This window comes from Jaculus jaculus, chromosome 3 (assembly GCF_020740685.1).
Source record: "Jaculus jaculus isolate mJacJac1 chromosome 3, mJacJac1.mat.Y.cur, whole genome shotgun sequence".
NCBI lineage: Eukaryota > Metazoa > Chordata > Mammalia > Rodentia > Dipodidae > Jaculus > Jaculus jaculus.
The window spans coordinates 4,180,167-4,197,144 of record NC_059104.1 but is presented as its reverse complement, the minus strand read 5'-3'; the positions used below and the strand labels follow the sequence as shown (position 1 = coordinate 4,197,144).

General features: G+C 41.4%; 1 protein-coding gene across 4 annotated transcripts in view; it reads left to right on the top strand.

Moving 5' to 3' along the window:
- Nucleotides 1-16,978, top strand: part of Myo16 (myosin XVI) — a 524,203-nt gene that overhangs the window by 372,152 nt on the left and 135,073 nt on the right. For all 4 annotated transcript variants that reach the window (XM_004663404.3, XM_045145894.1, XM_045145893.1 and 1 more), the window contains exons 24-27: nucleotides 7,485-7,560; nucleotides 11,743-11,918; nucleotides 14,984-15,064; nucleotides 15,303-15,508. In XM_004663404.3, the coding sequence (XP_004663461.2) occupies nucleotides 7,485-7,560; nucleotides 11,743-11,918; nucleotides 14,984-15,064; nucleotides 15,303-15,508 (539 nt within the window). The remainder of the gene's footprint in view (nucleotides 1-7,484; nucleotides 7,561-11,742; nucleotides 11,919-14,983; nucleotides 15,065-15,302; nucleotides 15,509-16,978) is intronic.

Genomic DNA, 16,978 nt, shown 5'->3' with positions numbered 1-16,978 from the left:
ATTTGCTTAGTTAAGAACATCACATTAGTTATACATTTTATAAAGCAAACACAAATCTTTTGTTTACATTTATTAAAATTACAGTTTTATTTTAGTGTACACAAATTTTAAATGCATAGTTTATTATATATTTTAGTTTATTTAAAAATATTTATTTTATTTATTTGAGAGTGAGGCAAAGAGAGAGAGAGAGAGAATGGGCACACCAGGACCTCCAGCTGCTGCAAATGAACTTCATACATTTGCACCACCTTGTGTATTTGGCTTATGTGGGTCCTGGAGAATCACACCTGGGTCCTTTGGCTTTGCAGGAAAGCACCTTAACTGCTAAGCCATCTCTCCAGGCCTAGTTTATTTTATATTTCATCATTTTCTAAGTTTCTGAATTTGTAGTGTGTGGGGGAGTGTGTACCTAGATTGTATAGGGAGTGATGTGTTACGTGTGGTATGATGTGTTATGTACGCTTACACGGGTGCAGATGTGTGCACTGTGACGCGTTCCATGTGGTATGATGTGTTATGTGTGGTGTACGCACACATGGGTGCAGATGTGTGCACTGAGTGTAGTCATGCAGTCGTCAGAGGAGAGCTTTGGATGTACTACTCTATGCATCAGCCTTAACGTGGAGTTGCCACGTTCAGTTCGTGAGTCCGGTGATCCTCTGATTTGGGCTCCGTCATGGGCTGGGATTACAGAAGTTGAACCTCAGTGATCCCCTAGGTCAGCTTAAATGCAAAGCCATCTCCTTCACCCCGAGCTGTTAACTTGTTCCAGCTTCTTCCCCACTGTGGCCTGTCAGGGGATCCGTGTGGTGGGTGCCTGACGTGCTGCAGGGCTATCGTCTCCCCACTCTGCACAGGACATAGTAAAGCAGCACCTCTCCTCTGCTCGCTCCACAGCCAGAGGAGTGGGGAGGGCTTGGAGGAGGACCAGGCTCCTATCTGCGCTCCTGCTGTTGAAAGTGAAGACAGGGAACTGAATAGCTGCTCTCAGGGGTGGCAGAAACCCTCTGCCCTAGCTCCCTGCCAAGAGGGTCAAAGGAAGTCAGGTAACTTAAAAGGTTGACTGGAAATGTCAACACTCCCTTCTCAATGATTGAGAACAACTTTATAGCCATGAGCAAAGACAGAAGATCTGAACACCAGAAGCTAGTAGGACCCGCTCTGGATTCATGGAACATTTAGGCCACCAGAAGCAGAAATCACATACTGAAAAAACCCATGGAATATGCCTGTGGATGGTCCGTGTGCTAGACAGCCCACCAAAACTAATGCAGACATGATGGAAACCAACTGGAAAGCAACACGTGAAGGATGAAAGGAAGATTCCCCAAGCCACTAAGTAGCACTCTTCTAAATAATGGTACTTTTAGAGACAAATCTACAAGAAGAAAGAAAGAAAAATATTGAGAATTTTGAAAGACAGAAAATCAAGTATGCTTGACATAGTTAAATCACACCAAAGTGATGTTGATAACACCAAATATGCATGTCAGGGAATAATTTCTTAAGTCATAACCAGTTTACACTCCAGAATGTAGTAGAAACATCAACCCAAAGAAAGCAAATGGATTGTTGTGTCAAAGGAAGAAACAGAGGTAGAAGAAAATCAATAAAATCAATGACGCAAAGCTGGTTCTTTGAAAGAAAAAAAAATTAAGGCATTGTCTCACATTAACCCAGGCTGACCTGGAAGTCACTCTCTAGCCCTAGCTTGTCTCAAATTCTGGCAGCCTTCTAAGTATGGAGTGAGCCACCATCCCTGGCTTGAAAATATTGATAAAAGTGACAAATCTCTAGCAAGAGTGACAAAGGAACAAAGAGAGAAGACATAAACAGCCAATTATAGGAACAAATAAAACGGGCTGTCTCTGTAGACCCTGGCAACGTAGAGAAGAAGCACGGGGAACACTGAAGACAACTGTCACACGTGGTCTTCATGTGTGACACAAGATGGACCAGTAATTCAGAAAGCACAGCCACCTCCCTTCACCCACTGTGAAACACATCATTTCAACAGACCTATCAAGGAAAGGAATTTGAAACCTTAAACCCCTTCCCCCAAAATTCCCTCTTCCAGATGGTTTAACTGGAGAACTCTACTGAATGTTCAAAGGAAAAGTAACACCATCTTTACAGTTTTATGGAGAAAATAGAAGACAGAACATTTCCAAATTTGTTTTCTAAAGCTAGTATTACCATGATGACAAGCCCAGAGAATGCTTGTAACACACACACAACCCATACCCACCTACACACATACACACACACAAACACACACTCATACAGAGAGAGTACTAGGGGTAAGTCTCTCTCAGGAATAGAGGTGCAAAGACAATTGAAAGATATTACCAACCAGAATTCAGTAATATGTCAAAACAACTGTTTGTTTGCTTCATGTCTGTCAGTATTGTAAATCCTTGAAAATTGTTCATGGCAAACCATCACAAAGGAGGCGAGTCATGATGTCATGTCGATGGGCACAGAGAAGTCATGGTATGAACCTCAGCATCCACAGACGACTGGCATGCAGTGACAGGCAATGCTGGAGGAGAGCACAGTACCCAGCAGGCCTGTGCTAGCCAGGAGGGTGAGAACTGAATGCTTTACTTCTAAGGCCAAAAAGACGGCATGGTTGTTGGCTCTCACCTCTGTATCTGCATAGCGTTGGAAGTTCTAGCAAGTCTAACAAAACAAGAAAGGAAATTAAAGACAGATTGGAAAGGAAACAATAAACCCATGCTGTTTATTCAAGACATCAACGTCAGTGTATAATTTCAAGAATTCCATTGAAGCAGAAGAAACCCATAGACATAATAAATGAATTCAACACAATCACAAGATATACTATGAGAACAACAACAACAAAAAATTCGGGGGCTAGGAGGATGGTTACACAAGCTTGATGGCCTGAATTCATTTGCTCAGAAGCCACATAAAGCCAGACACACCGTACAAGATCTGTAATCTCCATGTGCCTACAGAGAGAAGGGAGGTGGAGATAAGAAGATCCCAAAGTTCATGGGTCTGCTTCCCTGCAGTGTATAGCTGCAGACAAGCAAGGCCGTGCATCAAAACAAAATGTGGTCATTTGAATAAAATGCCCCCTCCCTCCGTAGGCTCATATGTTTTGAATACTTGGTCCCCAGCTGGTGACAAACTAAAAGCTGCTGGGCCTTTGGAAGGTGGAGACTTGATAGAGGAGGAGTGTCAGTGGGGCAGGCCTTGGGACTTTGATAGTCCAGCCAACTGGCTGTTGAGAAATAGCTTACATTTGTCTCTTCCTCCTTACAAGATACGAGGATTCAGATGTCTGAAATGGTATGCTTCCTCCATCTTGATAATGCTGCCCCTGGAGACTGCAAGCTGAAATAAACCGTCTCCTCCCATAAGTTGTTCTGGTGGGTATTTTTCACAGCAATGAGAATGCAATGCTGAGGTGCAGACCAACACTTGGGGTTGCCCTCTGACCTTCATACATGTACTGCAGCTCATATGCAGTCCTTCACACACAGAAACACACACGCGCACAGTTAAAAGAGAAAAGCCTCATGCATATGTGCCAGCAATGGACACTGATATGAACATGATAGCATTTACAATTGCTCATGAGCTATACAATCTCTAAGCCTAACTAAATCTCTGACTAAAGCACGACAATAGCTGTGGTGACCTGAACTAGGGTGTCCCTGTAAACTCATGAGTTCTGAATGCTCAGTCCCCAGTTGATGGTGATTTTAGAATTGGAGCCTCCTGGAAGAGATTTCTTGTTGGGGGCTGGGCTTATGGGTGCTATAGCCAACTCCTCGTCAGGGTTTGGCACACTCTCCTGCTACTGTTGTCCACCTGATGTTGGCCAGGAGGTGATGCCCACCCTCTGTTCATGTTAGATTTTGTTTTGCTATCATGGAGTTCACCCTCAAGTCTGTAAGCCAAAATAAACCTCTTTTTCCCACAACCTGCTTTTGTTCAGGTGATTTCTACCAGCAGTGCAAACCTGACTGCAACAGTAAAGTGGTACCAAGGAGTGGGGTTGCTGATAAACCCCTGATTGTGTGGGTTTGGCCTTTTGGAGCTGATTTTCAAGAGGGAGGTGGAAGAATTTGAAACCTTGGCCTAAGAGATGTCTTGCAGTGCTGTAAGTACAGCCTGATTGACTATTCTGGTCAGAGTTGAAAGACCTTAATGAAATAAGAACTATGGATTATGAGGGTTGGTTTATGAAGGTGAGAAAGAGCTTTGCTTAGATTGGGCTAGCAGTTTGTGTGAGAAGCTTGCTGTTATGCCCGTGTCCTGAGAAGTTGTACAGGGTTGCTTTACATAGAAATGAACTGGTGTGAGCAGGATATGGCACAGAAAGAAAAAGTCTTTGGGTGAACTGCTGCCCATTCAGCTGCAATTGAGAGATTACAACCATTAAGATTGGGCCAGCTGACCTGCACTGGAGTAATAGGAAGAATGTAGACTCTTGAAGGGGACTGAGTGTTCAAGGAGAGTCCTGTTCTCCAAAGTCTTCTTTATTCCTCCCTGGATTAACAAATTGGCACCCTACCTGGTATTGTGGAGTATAAGAAATGCAGGAAAGAGAGGGTCACTGAGTTTGCAGCATGATCTTCTGTTTTGGAAATGGCCATGGGCAGTGTGAAGCAGGTTTGCTGGATGCCTACTTGGAGACCCTATGGGGCCATGAGGATGAACCGTGACTTGCAGTTGAGACCCAGTGGAACTGCTGAGACCACAAGATGGCTGCTAAGGAGAGCTGCTGCCCTCGATGAAGTTTTCCAGGACTGTGAGTAGCCTAGCTGGAGGGGCGGAATTGGAATGCCAGAGACTTGTTGCTGGTTAAAATTACCAGACTTGGAGAGTTGTCACTGAGTAGAGTTGTTGGATTTAGAATTTGAGTTTAATGTTTGCCCTGGTTGTTTTAAATCTTGTATTGGTTGAATATTTCTTTGCTATGCCCAATGCCATCTTTTGCAGTGTGAATGTTTATTCTGTGCCATTTTGGGTTTTGGGGATCTTTTGGTATTATGGCTCAGTTAAAAGATCTTGGATTATGTGAATGTTTGAACATCATTGGGATTGATAAAAACTATGAAGACGTTTAAAATTGGACTGAACGCATTGCATTTTATATCATGGATGTTTATCAGTTTATGGGGTCCAGGAGCAGAATGTGGTGATTTGATTCAGTTATTCCCCATAAACTTAGGTGTTCTGAATGTTAGGTTCCCAGCTGATGGAGATTTGGGAATTAACGCCTCCTGGAGGGAGTGTATTGTTGGGGGTGGGTTTATGGGTGTTATAGCCAGTTTCCCCTTGCCAGAGGAGTGTAGACAGAATCTTTAGAAATATATTCAGTACAACATTCAGGAATGGCCTCTGAGTAAGCAGGAAATGATTTCAGTAATGGTGCCTGGTTCTTGCCAACTTTTACGGTTATGTCAGGACAGAGTGACCTCAACTTTCATTCGTTTTCCAAAAGTGAATTGGAGTGGGTCACAGCTGTGCTCACCTTGTCTTGGCCAGGTGGTGAAACGTCCTAGTAAGACTTGGTGTTTGTTCCTTTTTTGGTATGCAGATAATTTTTATGTGTGCTACCTCACGCTATGGACACTATGGTAAACTGTCTTTACTGCCACTTTACTGATTAAAAATAGAACACTAGAACATTAAAGGACTCGCCAAAGTCCACATAGATCCAGAGGGGATTAGAAGGATGCGTTGCTTTTATTCCATGGCAGCAGTGCGAACTGCTGTTTGTAAAGCAGGACGCACAGAGGCTAAACTTCTGGGTTTCAGCTTCTCACTTCCGCATCGGAGGCGTTTGGGCTGTTCGGTTCTTCACTGTGGTGCCGGTCCAGTGTACTGCAGGAGGCTCAGCAACAATGTATTGCGCTCCTCAACCACGTCAAACAATATGTGTCCGGATACTCCCAAGGGGAGACGGAGGTTAAGAGTGGTGATCTAATGTGTAGGATAATTCAGAGCTCACATTATAGTACTGGTAGTCCTTTGATTCAATGAAGTGGATAACCAGGTCACACTTTTATTTCATATGAAAGTCTTGAATCTTTGACATTGTCCCTCAGCCCATCTTCAGGCCCAGAGTCATGGACACTTGGGGATCTATAGGCTGTCTGGAGAGTTCTGTGCTCTTTCAACTCCTAGGATGTCAAGAAATGAGCACTCGTTTAGTATGTACTTCTAGGAGGACATAATGGACACTGATTTAAAAGCCATGTGAGCAGCGTGACAGACAGGGACAACTCAGCTGGCCTCTCCTGTAAAGACTGCAAGCTCTCTCTCAGGGTTTTCTTCTGTTCAGTTCCCTCTTTCTGCCATCTGTCTGTCCTTTCTGAAACTAACTGGCAGAGTGGCTTAAATCATCCATACCCACCTGAGGAGTCTCTATCAGGGGTGATCTTGCAATGAAATGTCAGTGGTGATCTGCCTACCTGGTTCCATACTGGTCCACTTAGGACAAAGGACATACTGATTAAGGTGATGCTCTGACCACCGTGTTGTAGCCTCAGATGTTCCTCCAAAGAGCAGATATTGAAATTCATAAGACTATTTTTTTAAAAAGCTATTTATTTATTTATTCACTGTATTTATTTGAGAAAGAGAGTGAGAGAGAGTGAAAGAGGCAGATAGAGAATGAACATGCCAGGGCCTTCAAACTCTGCAAACAAACTCCAGATGCATGGGCCACCTTGTGCATCTGGCTTACATGGCTCCTAGGGAATCAAACCTGGATCAGTTGGCTTTTCAGGCAAGCACCTTAACCGCTAAGCCATCTCTCCAGCCCTGGTAAGACTTTTGATGAAAGTACAGCTGGTCTGTCTTCTCATCACATTGGGCATCCATGCTTAGCTCAGACAGGAGAGGCAGCAAAACACCTTCTTTGTTCAAACGTCAAGTCTCCCAGCCCACAGTGGACAGAACCCAGAAAGGAAAGCTTCTCAGAGTCATTTGTTAATCCCTAAAGAGGAGCATTTTCCCATGTGTAACTCAGAGCTAATTGTTTCCCTGTTCTCTTCATTTTAAACACTTCCGATTACCTGACCCAAGTGTTCTAACAAAGCCATGAGAATGAATTGGATTTCCCAAACTGAAACCAACCTTCACTCCCAAGGTTCCAGGGACTTTCTGGTTGGTTTAGTACGCTTTATGAGCTGGTTGGAGTGAGAAGGGAGGATTCACGGATGTAGTCTAAGGATAGAAAGACTTCTCAATACTGTGTGCTCTTCGCCTTGGGGATCAGAGGAGACAGTAACATCAGAGCTGGAGAGGTGGCCCTTGTTTAAAATGAAAACATGCAGGTGATACTTTCAACTTGGATATAATATGAACTCTGAAGTATGATGTTTCATTCATGAAGAACTGAAAAAAACCAACTGAATTAAGTTATATTTTAAATGAATTTATTTTCATGGTCATGGTTACTCCTTAGTAATTATGCTATTTTTCTCTTATTACAGGTAATGTATGAAATTGATGGAGCAGTTGAAAAAAATAAAGACTCCCTTTCACAGAATCTTTTATTTGTAATGAAAAGTAAGCTGATTTTTTTTTTCTCCATACACTTAGTACAGTGTCATGCTTTCCTTATTTCTGGAGCTCTGAGCATTTTCCTGTGAAATACACTACCACCTCATGGATATTTGAAATATCACTTATATTCTTACACCCAGGGTAACAAGGAAAGGAGGCTGCCGCACTATGCATTGGCCCAGGAGTCCAGCAGAAACCATAGTTTGACTAAGCTATTAGTAGATAGGGTGGCAAAACGCCTTCACTATTCTAGTGGTGTGGCTAGGAAAAGGCTGTGAAGACTTATGAAAGAGAGCATGGCTTCCCAAGTCATGCAACCTCGGCAGGGCGGGTTTCATTAGCTGCGGTGGCTCTGCAGCAGATTGACGGGGGTATCTTGTTCTCAGTATTAATGCTCACTACGTACAAAGAGCTGATCAAATTTTACATGGGCATATATAAATTCATTGACTTTTACTTAGTGAGTATTAATACTTTATGTATATTGGCTATAATTGAATACTATGCTAACTATATTATAAATTGATATGTACTGTTATCATATGTATCATACATATAATTCTGTCTTCTCCCATAATTATTTTCCTAATACTATCTCTGTGGTGATTCACACTTTTCTAACAACTACTTAAGCACAGATATAAAATGTTAAAGCATGTTTTTCCCAGAATAAGAGGCACAAACCAGCCTTTCATGAAATGGCTAGTGCCTTTGAGTTGGAAGACAGACATCAATTCCCTTCTGAATGAAAAGCATTCCTGCCTGTGGTGCAATTTGGATACACTTTTCACAGGAGGCCATTCTTCTTATATCTCAGAATGTGGTCATTGTAGTTCTGTCCACTGATACTCTCCATGAAAACATGACTGAGACAAAATCAGGCCAAAAGGAAGAATTGAAGCATGGACCTTATTTATTACATTAGAATTTCTTCCTTCTAGTTTACATTTCTGTGGACTTTTACATGTTATTGCACTTCTCTTTCAGTCTTAATTTGTACGAAGTCGTAAGAAGTGTATATGTGAGAAATCAGCACAATATTTTCCTTGATCTTTTATTTTATGGATATAGAACACATGTATATATTTTAAGTGTGAGTATTTGTCATAGTGTTGTAATTTAGCATACCTAACTGTTAAAGTCATTTTTTTTTTGTCTGAACTTGCTAACAGGCTATAGTATAGTAACCCACAGGTTATTGTTTTGTTCTCAGCAAAGGACCAGATATGTGATGTAACCTTAGAGATCTGTGCACCTGATAGACATTTACAGTGAAGGGAGATAGACCAAGTATTTCAGGTTCTGGGAGCTATGGCATCGTTACTGCAGTTCCCCCCCTCTTCTGGAGTAACATGACAGCAGCTTCCCATCATGCAACGATAACACAGCTGTCCTCTAAGAGAAAGTAATTTGCAAGCACATGCAGTGGGCTGTACTTGGCTCACAGACCATAGTTGGTCACATTCCATCATACAAGAAACATGGTCATGGTAGTGGCATCTGAACCAGAAAAATATCTTGATGCTATAAGAAGTTTTTAATGAGAAAGAGTTGAAAAGTGCCTGCATCTCAGATTACTAGAATATGGCTTATACTAATAATCTAAGTTCACACATACCTTAGAATATCTCAATGCCATGGAAGGTTTTTATGAAGAGTTGACAGTACATTAATTGCAGTTTACCAGAATATGGCTCATTGATATGGTGCTAATAATCTATTCAAAGTTCATATAAACTTTATCCACTGCACCCTAGTGTCTTTTCTAGCAGTTTCTTACAAATTCAGAGAAATTTATTCTTTAGTTACTTTATTCTTGCACACTTCTCCAAATTTTCATTGTCTTTATTGAAATAAAAAAAGGTAAAAATTCAGGGCAACTTACTTTGAGCAATATCTATGAATTTGGAGTTACTAGATATTTCCTCATGTTAGAAGCAGTTGATAAATTTTTGCCAGGAGCCCCACAGAGGTGGTGAAGAGTGCACAGCACGGCGCTGAGGGACGGTGTCTTCTGGAACATGGGTGGCGCCGTGCTGTTCTCTTCCTCACTTGTTTCTGCTGGTTTGTACTTGCTATTTTTCTTCATTATTGAAAAATAATCTTGAGAAAGTGATTTGAAACTTTATAAAACAGTATATTCCATCACATTTTCACCCATTGCTTTTATATAGATTAATTATTCTGGCTTCAATCAAGGCTTTCTTTTATGGCTGTGGAACCCAATTTTTTAAAATTCTATTTTATTTTTTTATTTATTTGAGAGAAAGTGGGAGGGAGAGAGAGAGAGAAAATGGGCACACCAGGGCATCTATCCACTGTAAATGAACTCCAGATGAATGTTTCCCCTTGTGCTTATGTGGGTCCTGGAGAATCGAACTGGGATCCTCTGGCTTTGCAGGCAGATGCCTTAACCACTAAGCAATCTCTCCAGCCCTGTGGAATCCAATTTTCCCATCAGCAGTAGAACTCTACTATAATACTCCTATTTTCCTTTGTTAATTAACTGTTCATTTACTATATTCAGTAAATCATAATTGATAGTATCATTATTTCAGTGCAAAAATTGGCAAGGATGGCCAGGAAGATCCCCCCGTCACCACTGGCCAGTACATCCTTACATATGATTTTCCAAACCTCTTAGAAGATTTTCTTCCTTGCTCAGAAATAAGCAGTTTGACTGGGCATGCCAGCACACACTTTTAATTCCAGTACTTGGGAGGCAGACATAGGAAAATCACCATGTGGTCAAGGCCACCCTAAAACTGCATAGTGAATTCCAGGTCATCCTGAGCTAGCGTGAGACCTTACCTTGAAAAACCAAAAAAAAAAAAAAAAAAAAAAAAGTTTGTTCAGGAAAACCTTGTGTGTCTTAGAAGAGAGTGATAATGATGAATGTATGTCAGGGTCTAAGGTTGGGAAAGTTCATTGCTGTTGTGATAGTGGTTTGCTCTTAAGCCTATTCAGAACTGAGATGTTTGTGATATACAGGTAGATAATACATAGATATGTGGCCGTGTACTAAAACTTAAAAATTTGTCATGGAATTTAGAATTATATCCCAACACTACAGAGCTCTGTCATGATTGTGCCTTCCACAATAACATCTCCTTCCCTGGCAGCTCTCTTCTTCATACTGTGCTTGTCTACTGAAGGCATGGCAGAGATGCTGATAGATAGATAGATAATAGATGGATGGATATGTAGGTCAATAGATGAGATAATAGCTAGAAGATAGACAGGTAGTAGATATTTTCAATGTGTGGAAATGGTGTAGATCAAGTCGCTTTGCTGCTCAGCACTAAGCACCTGAAGGGCTAAGTGTGGTCCTTAGTGACTTAGGCTCCTCATGTCACATTTTAGTTTGGCAGTAATCTTCAAGGTAGAAACAGTTGTCATTTTATTTTTAAAATTCCACCTTGGCTCAAAAATTATTTATAGGTGTCAGTAACATAAGGTCTTTAACCACCATGTCAATTATAGAAGCTCTTTAGCCACTATATATGTTGTTTTCACTATGCTACTGCAATTTATAATCAAAAGTTCATATACCCAAACCCCAACTTCACTTAGAATAGCTAAGCAAGGAATCTGTACCCAGGCCCTCAGATCTGCGTAGCCTAATGTCAAACACACACACACACACACACATTGCCTTTAACTTTGCAGTTTTAAATTAGGTCAGAAGGTGGGGAAGATTTTTGGCCCTTCATTAACATACAAAACAGATGCAAGCAGATGATGCAGTTTCTCCACAGGTATGTAAGTATCACTCAGAAACAGGCTCAACTGGAAAAGTGTTTTCCTGGGTGGTTATTTTCCTGCAGTGGGAAATTGCTACCAAAACACATAACTTTTCATGATTGGGTCAAGTGCCCATGTGGTCTGAGCTGGTAAGATTCAGGGCAATTAACCAGAAGAGCACGAAGTGCCACTCTTTAGGAAGCAGAAGCCAAGGGCTCAGGTGGACCAGGACTCCAGCCATGTGCAAGCAAGGCTAGAATCTCCCAAGGGGACGAATTTGTGATGGAAAGAAAATGGGGCCATAGGAAAAAGTAGACTTCTCAATCCCCTCTACCCAGGTCATCTTCCATAAGATGGTCGGTGTGGTTAAAGTATTCCATGAAGAATAATCCTGATGTCCAATTCATAATTTTAATGCCACTGACATTTATTTATTTCTAGCTAGTGAAAATGTTGTGGTCAGTCATTTGTTCCAGTCAAAACTGTCACAAACGGGATCCCTGATGTCTTCCTATCCTTCCTGTAAATTCCGAGGACATAAAACTACCCTGCTCAGTAAGACAGTGACAGCTTCTTCAGTCACTGGAGTTAACAAGAATTATCTAGAACTTAGTAAGGTAAGAGTTCTTAACGTACTTTTTTTTGTTTCTAAGTTTGCTTAGTATGTTTCCTTTTTGTTAAAGTATAACTTTTAATATAATAGAACTGTATTTTTTATTTAATAGAGAGAATAAAGGGAAAGACACCTTCCTGAGATGTAACTGTCTGGCACAGAAGACAGCACAGAAAGTTCCATGCAAATCCAGTAGTGATCCTATTGGTTGTCTGTGTGACATGTTGTTTATTTATCATCTCAGTGACTATCATTTTTAGTGAATGGAAAGTAACTTGGGAGCAAAAGGCATGGAGAGATAATCTCCAGCAGCTTATATTGATCTGATCACTTCTAAGTGTTGAGGTCTATAAATAATAAATTTCCATTTCTCATATTTTTAAGGCACTACAATACTTTTTAATGTGTATTTGTAACTTTTTAGTATATTTTGGTAGTGCTAATCATTGCATGTATTTATTCCACAGATGATCAGTTATGCTTACAACCATTTCTCACTCCATAAAGATTTGTTTCAAGTCAGTGAAGAAACCTTCATGCAGTACTTTACATTTCTTTTTGTAAATATTTTTTAGAATTTATTTTGAGAGAGAGAAAGAGAAGCAGATAGAGAGAATGGGTGTGTGGAGCCTCTAGTCACTGCAAATGAACTCCAGATACATGCACATTAAATGGGTACTGGGGAATCAAACCAGGGTTCTTAGGCTTTACAGACAAATGCCTTAACTGCTAAGCCATCTCTCCAGCCCACTTTACATTTCTTAAGCTTCAAATGCCGTGATGTAAGCAAGTGTCCTTGCTTGTTTCTACCAAAGTGTAGAGGATGAGCTGTGCCATTGGACAAAGAGTAGAGGATGAGCCATGCTGTTGGACATGGGGTAGGAACCATCTTGACAGAGCACTTGTCACCATATGCTGGTGTGTTTGGATCTTCACATTCCAGTTAAAATGAAAGCAGCATTCAAAATGATGCCTGCTTAGAAGTGTGTGTGTGTGTTTAACTAACAGGTCCTAGAATCAGAGACTCATTGATGTTCTTGTCCCAGAAGGAGATATCACAGGGATTCCATCTCTGTGCCTATGAAAATGACATATTTGCATTTAAAAGACAAAGTGCAACCTTTTGTAGGAAAGGCTTTGTTCCTGAGGGTTTTATACCCCTTCTGGCCCTTCTTTCTCAAATGCATTTCAAATATAGAGTTAAGAAATAACCCAACCCCTAAGCTGTAATTCTAACCTCAGTTATTATACATTGCAAGGCCTGGGTGGCATTAGGCTTCCCCTAAAGGACGAGAGAAGGGAGAAAATTGACAGTAGTTCCCCCACTGAGAAAGGGAAGCAGCATGTTCCCCTCCGAGGGTGGAGCTGTTAGGAGCACTGCGTGTTCTGCTCCTCATCTTCCTTACCTTTCCCCTCCAGCCCCTCATCCTTGCACACCCACTCCGGGCCAGCAGAAGGGAACTTTGCCTACTCTGTGAGCACAACTCCTGGCAGAGCCTTTGCAGACAGCCTGATCCTGGGCCAGTCAGTTCACCTTACATCTCCTTGTCAGCTACAATTAATCAGCACTGTGGACAGTGCATCCTAACAGAGGGAATGAGCTCCCCTCATCACGGAGTAACCAAATTGATTTTACCAGAATTTTCTCTTACATCTTTTGATGTTAAGAGAAATTATTTCAGATCAATAGACATGTCAGCCTGTGAAGTGTCAGAAGGCGTTCATGGGTGGGGCTTCTTTTCTGCCCTGCTGGGATTCGATTCATTTGTGAGTGAGGTTTCTCTCCTCCCTGCTGGGATTTAATTCATTACCTTCTTCCTGTTCTTCCTCCACTCAATGGCCTCATTTCCACTGATTTTTTTTTAAAAGTCTCCATTATCGTTTATTCTGCATTGCACATACTATTTTCTTCCCAAGAGCTGTGTTTAATTATTTATTGGAGGAAACAATCTATTGTCAATATTTACAGATCAGTAACATTAACCCACTCCCTTTAGCAGTTTAAAAGAAGGAATAAACAAAAGGAAAGAAAAAAATGAGTAAGAAAAAGTGTCCAACCCATCTATGCACAATGTGTGATAATTGTGTGAATTTTAAAATTATTTTTATTTATTTAATTCAGAGAGAGAAAGAGGCAGAGAGAGGGAGAGAGAGAATGGGTGCACCAGTGGCTCCAGCCACTGCAAACCAACTCCAGATGCATGTGCCCCCTTCTGCATCTGGCTTACGTGGGTCATGGAGAATTGAACAGGGATCCTTTGGCTTTGCAGGCAAATGCCTTAACCACTAAGCCATCTCTCCAGCCCATTGTATTGAATTGTATGAAATTTAAGAGAAAAACTCAGAACTGTGAAAACATCATCTTTATAAGATAGAATCCCATCCTTTGCTGCCTTTCATCATCCATGATGAGCATTTGCTAAAATATCTGTGATGCTGTAGTGAGCTTACTGACCCAAAACTAGGACTATCCAGATCTGTGTGTGTTCTCTCAGATGAAGATGGGGACAGATATGTAAGTCTGATTTAAAGGACACCCTATGCTAAAGAGCTAGTAGCAATGTTTGTTTCTTTTTTTTTAATTTTTATTAGCATTTTCCATGATTATAAAATATATCCCACGGAAATTCCCTCCCTCCCCCCCACAATGTTTCTTTTATATATACATTTGTGTGTGTGTGTGTGTATGTGTGTGTGTACATATATATAACTTACTGTTAAATTTACTTGAGAGAGAAAGAGAAGGTACATGAAAGACAGCATGCACCAAGTTACTGCAAAGCTACTGTAAAGAAGCATGTGCCACCTTGTGCATCTGACTTACATGGGTCCTGGGGAATTGAACCTGGGTCTGTAGGTTTCACAGGCAAGCACCTTAATCTCTAAGCCTATTCTCCAGCTCAAATGGTGTGTCTTTATGCATAGCTGCCTGTTTCCCTCACTCTTTATTTCTACATATTTGTAAGTTTAGTTAAATGGATGCAGGACCCTAATGCCTAGATTTTCTGCTTTAAACCAAAATCTGGTAAAATGAAAAATTCCTCTCCCTCTCCCTCCCCCCCCCTCCAGTTATGGAAAAAGAAGGGAACTTCAACATTCCTTCAAAGACTGAAACGAAGAGATCCGATCACCACAGCATCACAACTCAGGGTTAGTGACATTTCCAGACTCAAAAACAGTGTGTTTGTATCAAATATGAAGGGTTTACATGGGATTTTTTTTCCATTTTTGAAACCTTGACTGATTTCTAAAAAATAGTACACACATATGTAAGTGCATGTGTGGCACACAAAACATCATGGAGGGATGGCAGATCTGCATTGAGAGCTGCATGCTGTCTCTGCTCATGGTGTCCTCTGGAGAGTCAATTGTTTCCTTGTTTTCACAGAAATCGCTGGCGGACATCACTGGGAAGCTTCAGAGGTGCAGCCCACACTTCATTCACTGCATCAAACCCAATAACTCACAGTTGCCAGATGTGTTTGATCACTTCTACGTGTCTGCTCAGCTGCAGTATATCGGGGTGCTGGAGCTGGTGAAGCTGGTCCGCTGCGGGTTCCCAGTTCGTCTGTCCTTCTCAGCATTCCTGTGCAGGTCAGTACCTCACTCCAAAGCCAGTACTCTGTCCGCCGTGTGGAGACACAGGGACAGCGCTGCAGCTGGGTCCTTCTAGCTTCCTTTGGGGCATAGCTTTCTGTCTTTCTGTTCTTGAGAACGTAAGAGTGTGGCATGCAGTGAGGCTCACTGATAAAGCTTACTTAATGAGGAGCAGATGTCACCACTGTCACCTCCTTGGCGTGAGTGTGTGGACTTAGAGGTTCATAATAGTATGACAAATTTGCAGAGCATTGATTTCTTAGAAGATGGCATATGACTACTTCCTCCCTTATATGAGCAAACTATAAATCAAATCAGGCTCCGGCAAGCAACATTGGTGGACATGACATTTGCCTCTTATTTTTGTGGATAAAGTATCACTGGAGCATGTTCACATTGTTGTTTGTAGCCACTTTGCACTGCAGTGGTGATACAAAGGATGATTCCTGGAAAATATTTGTAAAATGTTTATTCTTGGGCCCTGTGGAGAAGAAGTTTGTTGACACCAGTTTTGGAGAAATTTTGACCAGAAGTACCCAACGCCCAATGAAATGATTCCAAGGAGAACCTTGGGGAACAAGGCCCTGTCTCTACAGATGTGAGCCAAACAATCTCCCAAGAACACGTACACCTGCCCCCAAACACCACAACTCTTTCTGGCTATGTTTCTACTCATAACTATTTTTATTTCTCTATAAACCTGACTTTGGCCAATATAAAGAATCTACCTTAAAGAAATCAGTTGATAAACATTAATTTGAGACCTCTGTGAAGGTGTGAGCAGCGTTATTGTGAACACCTCTGAGACATAAGTACAGGTGACGTTGTTCCGGTGTGAGAAGAGGTGTTAGTGGACCCTCTGTGTCATAAGTACAGTGATAATGTGCAGGAATGACATGTGGTTTCCTGGATGCCTCTGTGACATAAAAACCGTCTGTGTCTATGTTATTAATAACAAGTCAGGTGTATTTCATGCATTTTCTTGTTCATTTATGTGAGAGGGTTTATTAGATAGCCTCGGGCTGCTAGGATTAACTTCCAAATTTAAATCTTCACTTAAATAAGTCTTTCATCCTTAGCCAAGCACATCATTCTACTACAGATTTAGCCTTGATCAAAATATCTGGGCATGGGCAGCAGAACACAGCCAGCTCTTATAACAGTAGCCCAGTTCCAACAAGTCCTCTGCCGTCTTTCCTTCCCCTTAGAAGTTCGTAAGCCTCCAAATACAATTCTCTCTGCAGTTAGTGTTTTCAGACTCCCATCAGAATCATCCATAAAACTTGGGTTACTGCTCTGGAAGACATCTTTAGTTGCAAGTACTAAGTCCATGCCCATTCCTCCAAAATAAGAGTTCCAAAACACCAAAATCCACATGGTTAGATTTATCATTGCATCAACTCTGCCCATTCATTGTTACCAATTGTGTAGCAAATAGCCTTGGGTTATAGGCATGAACTTCCAAAC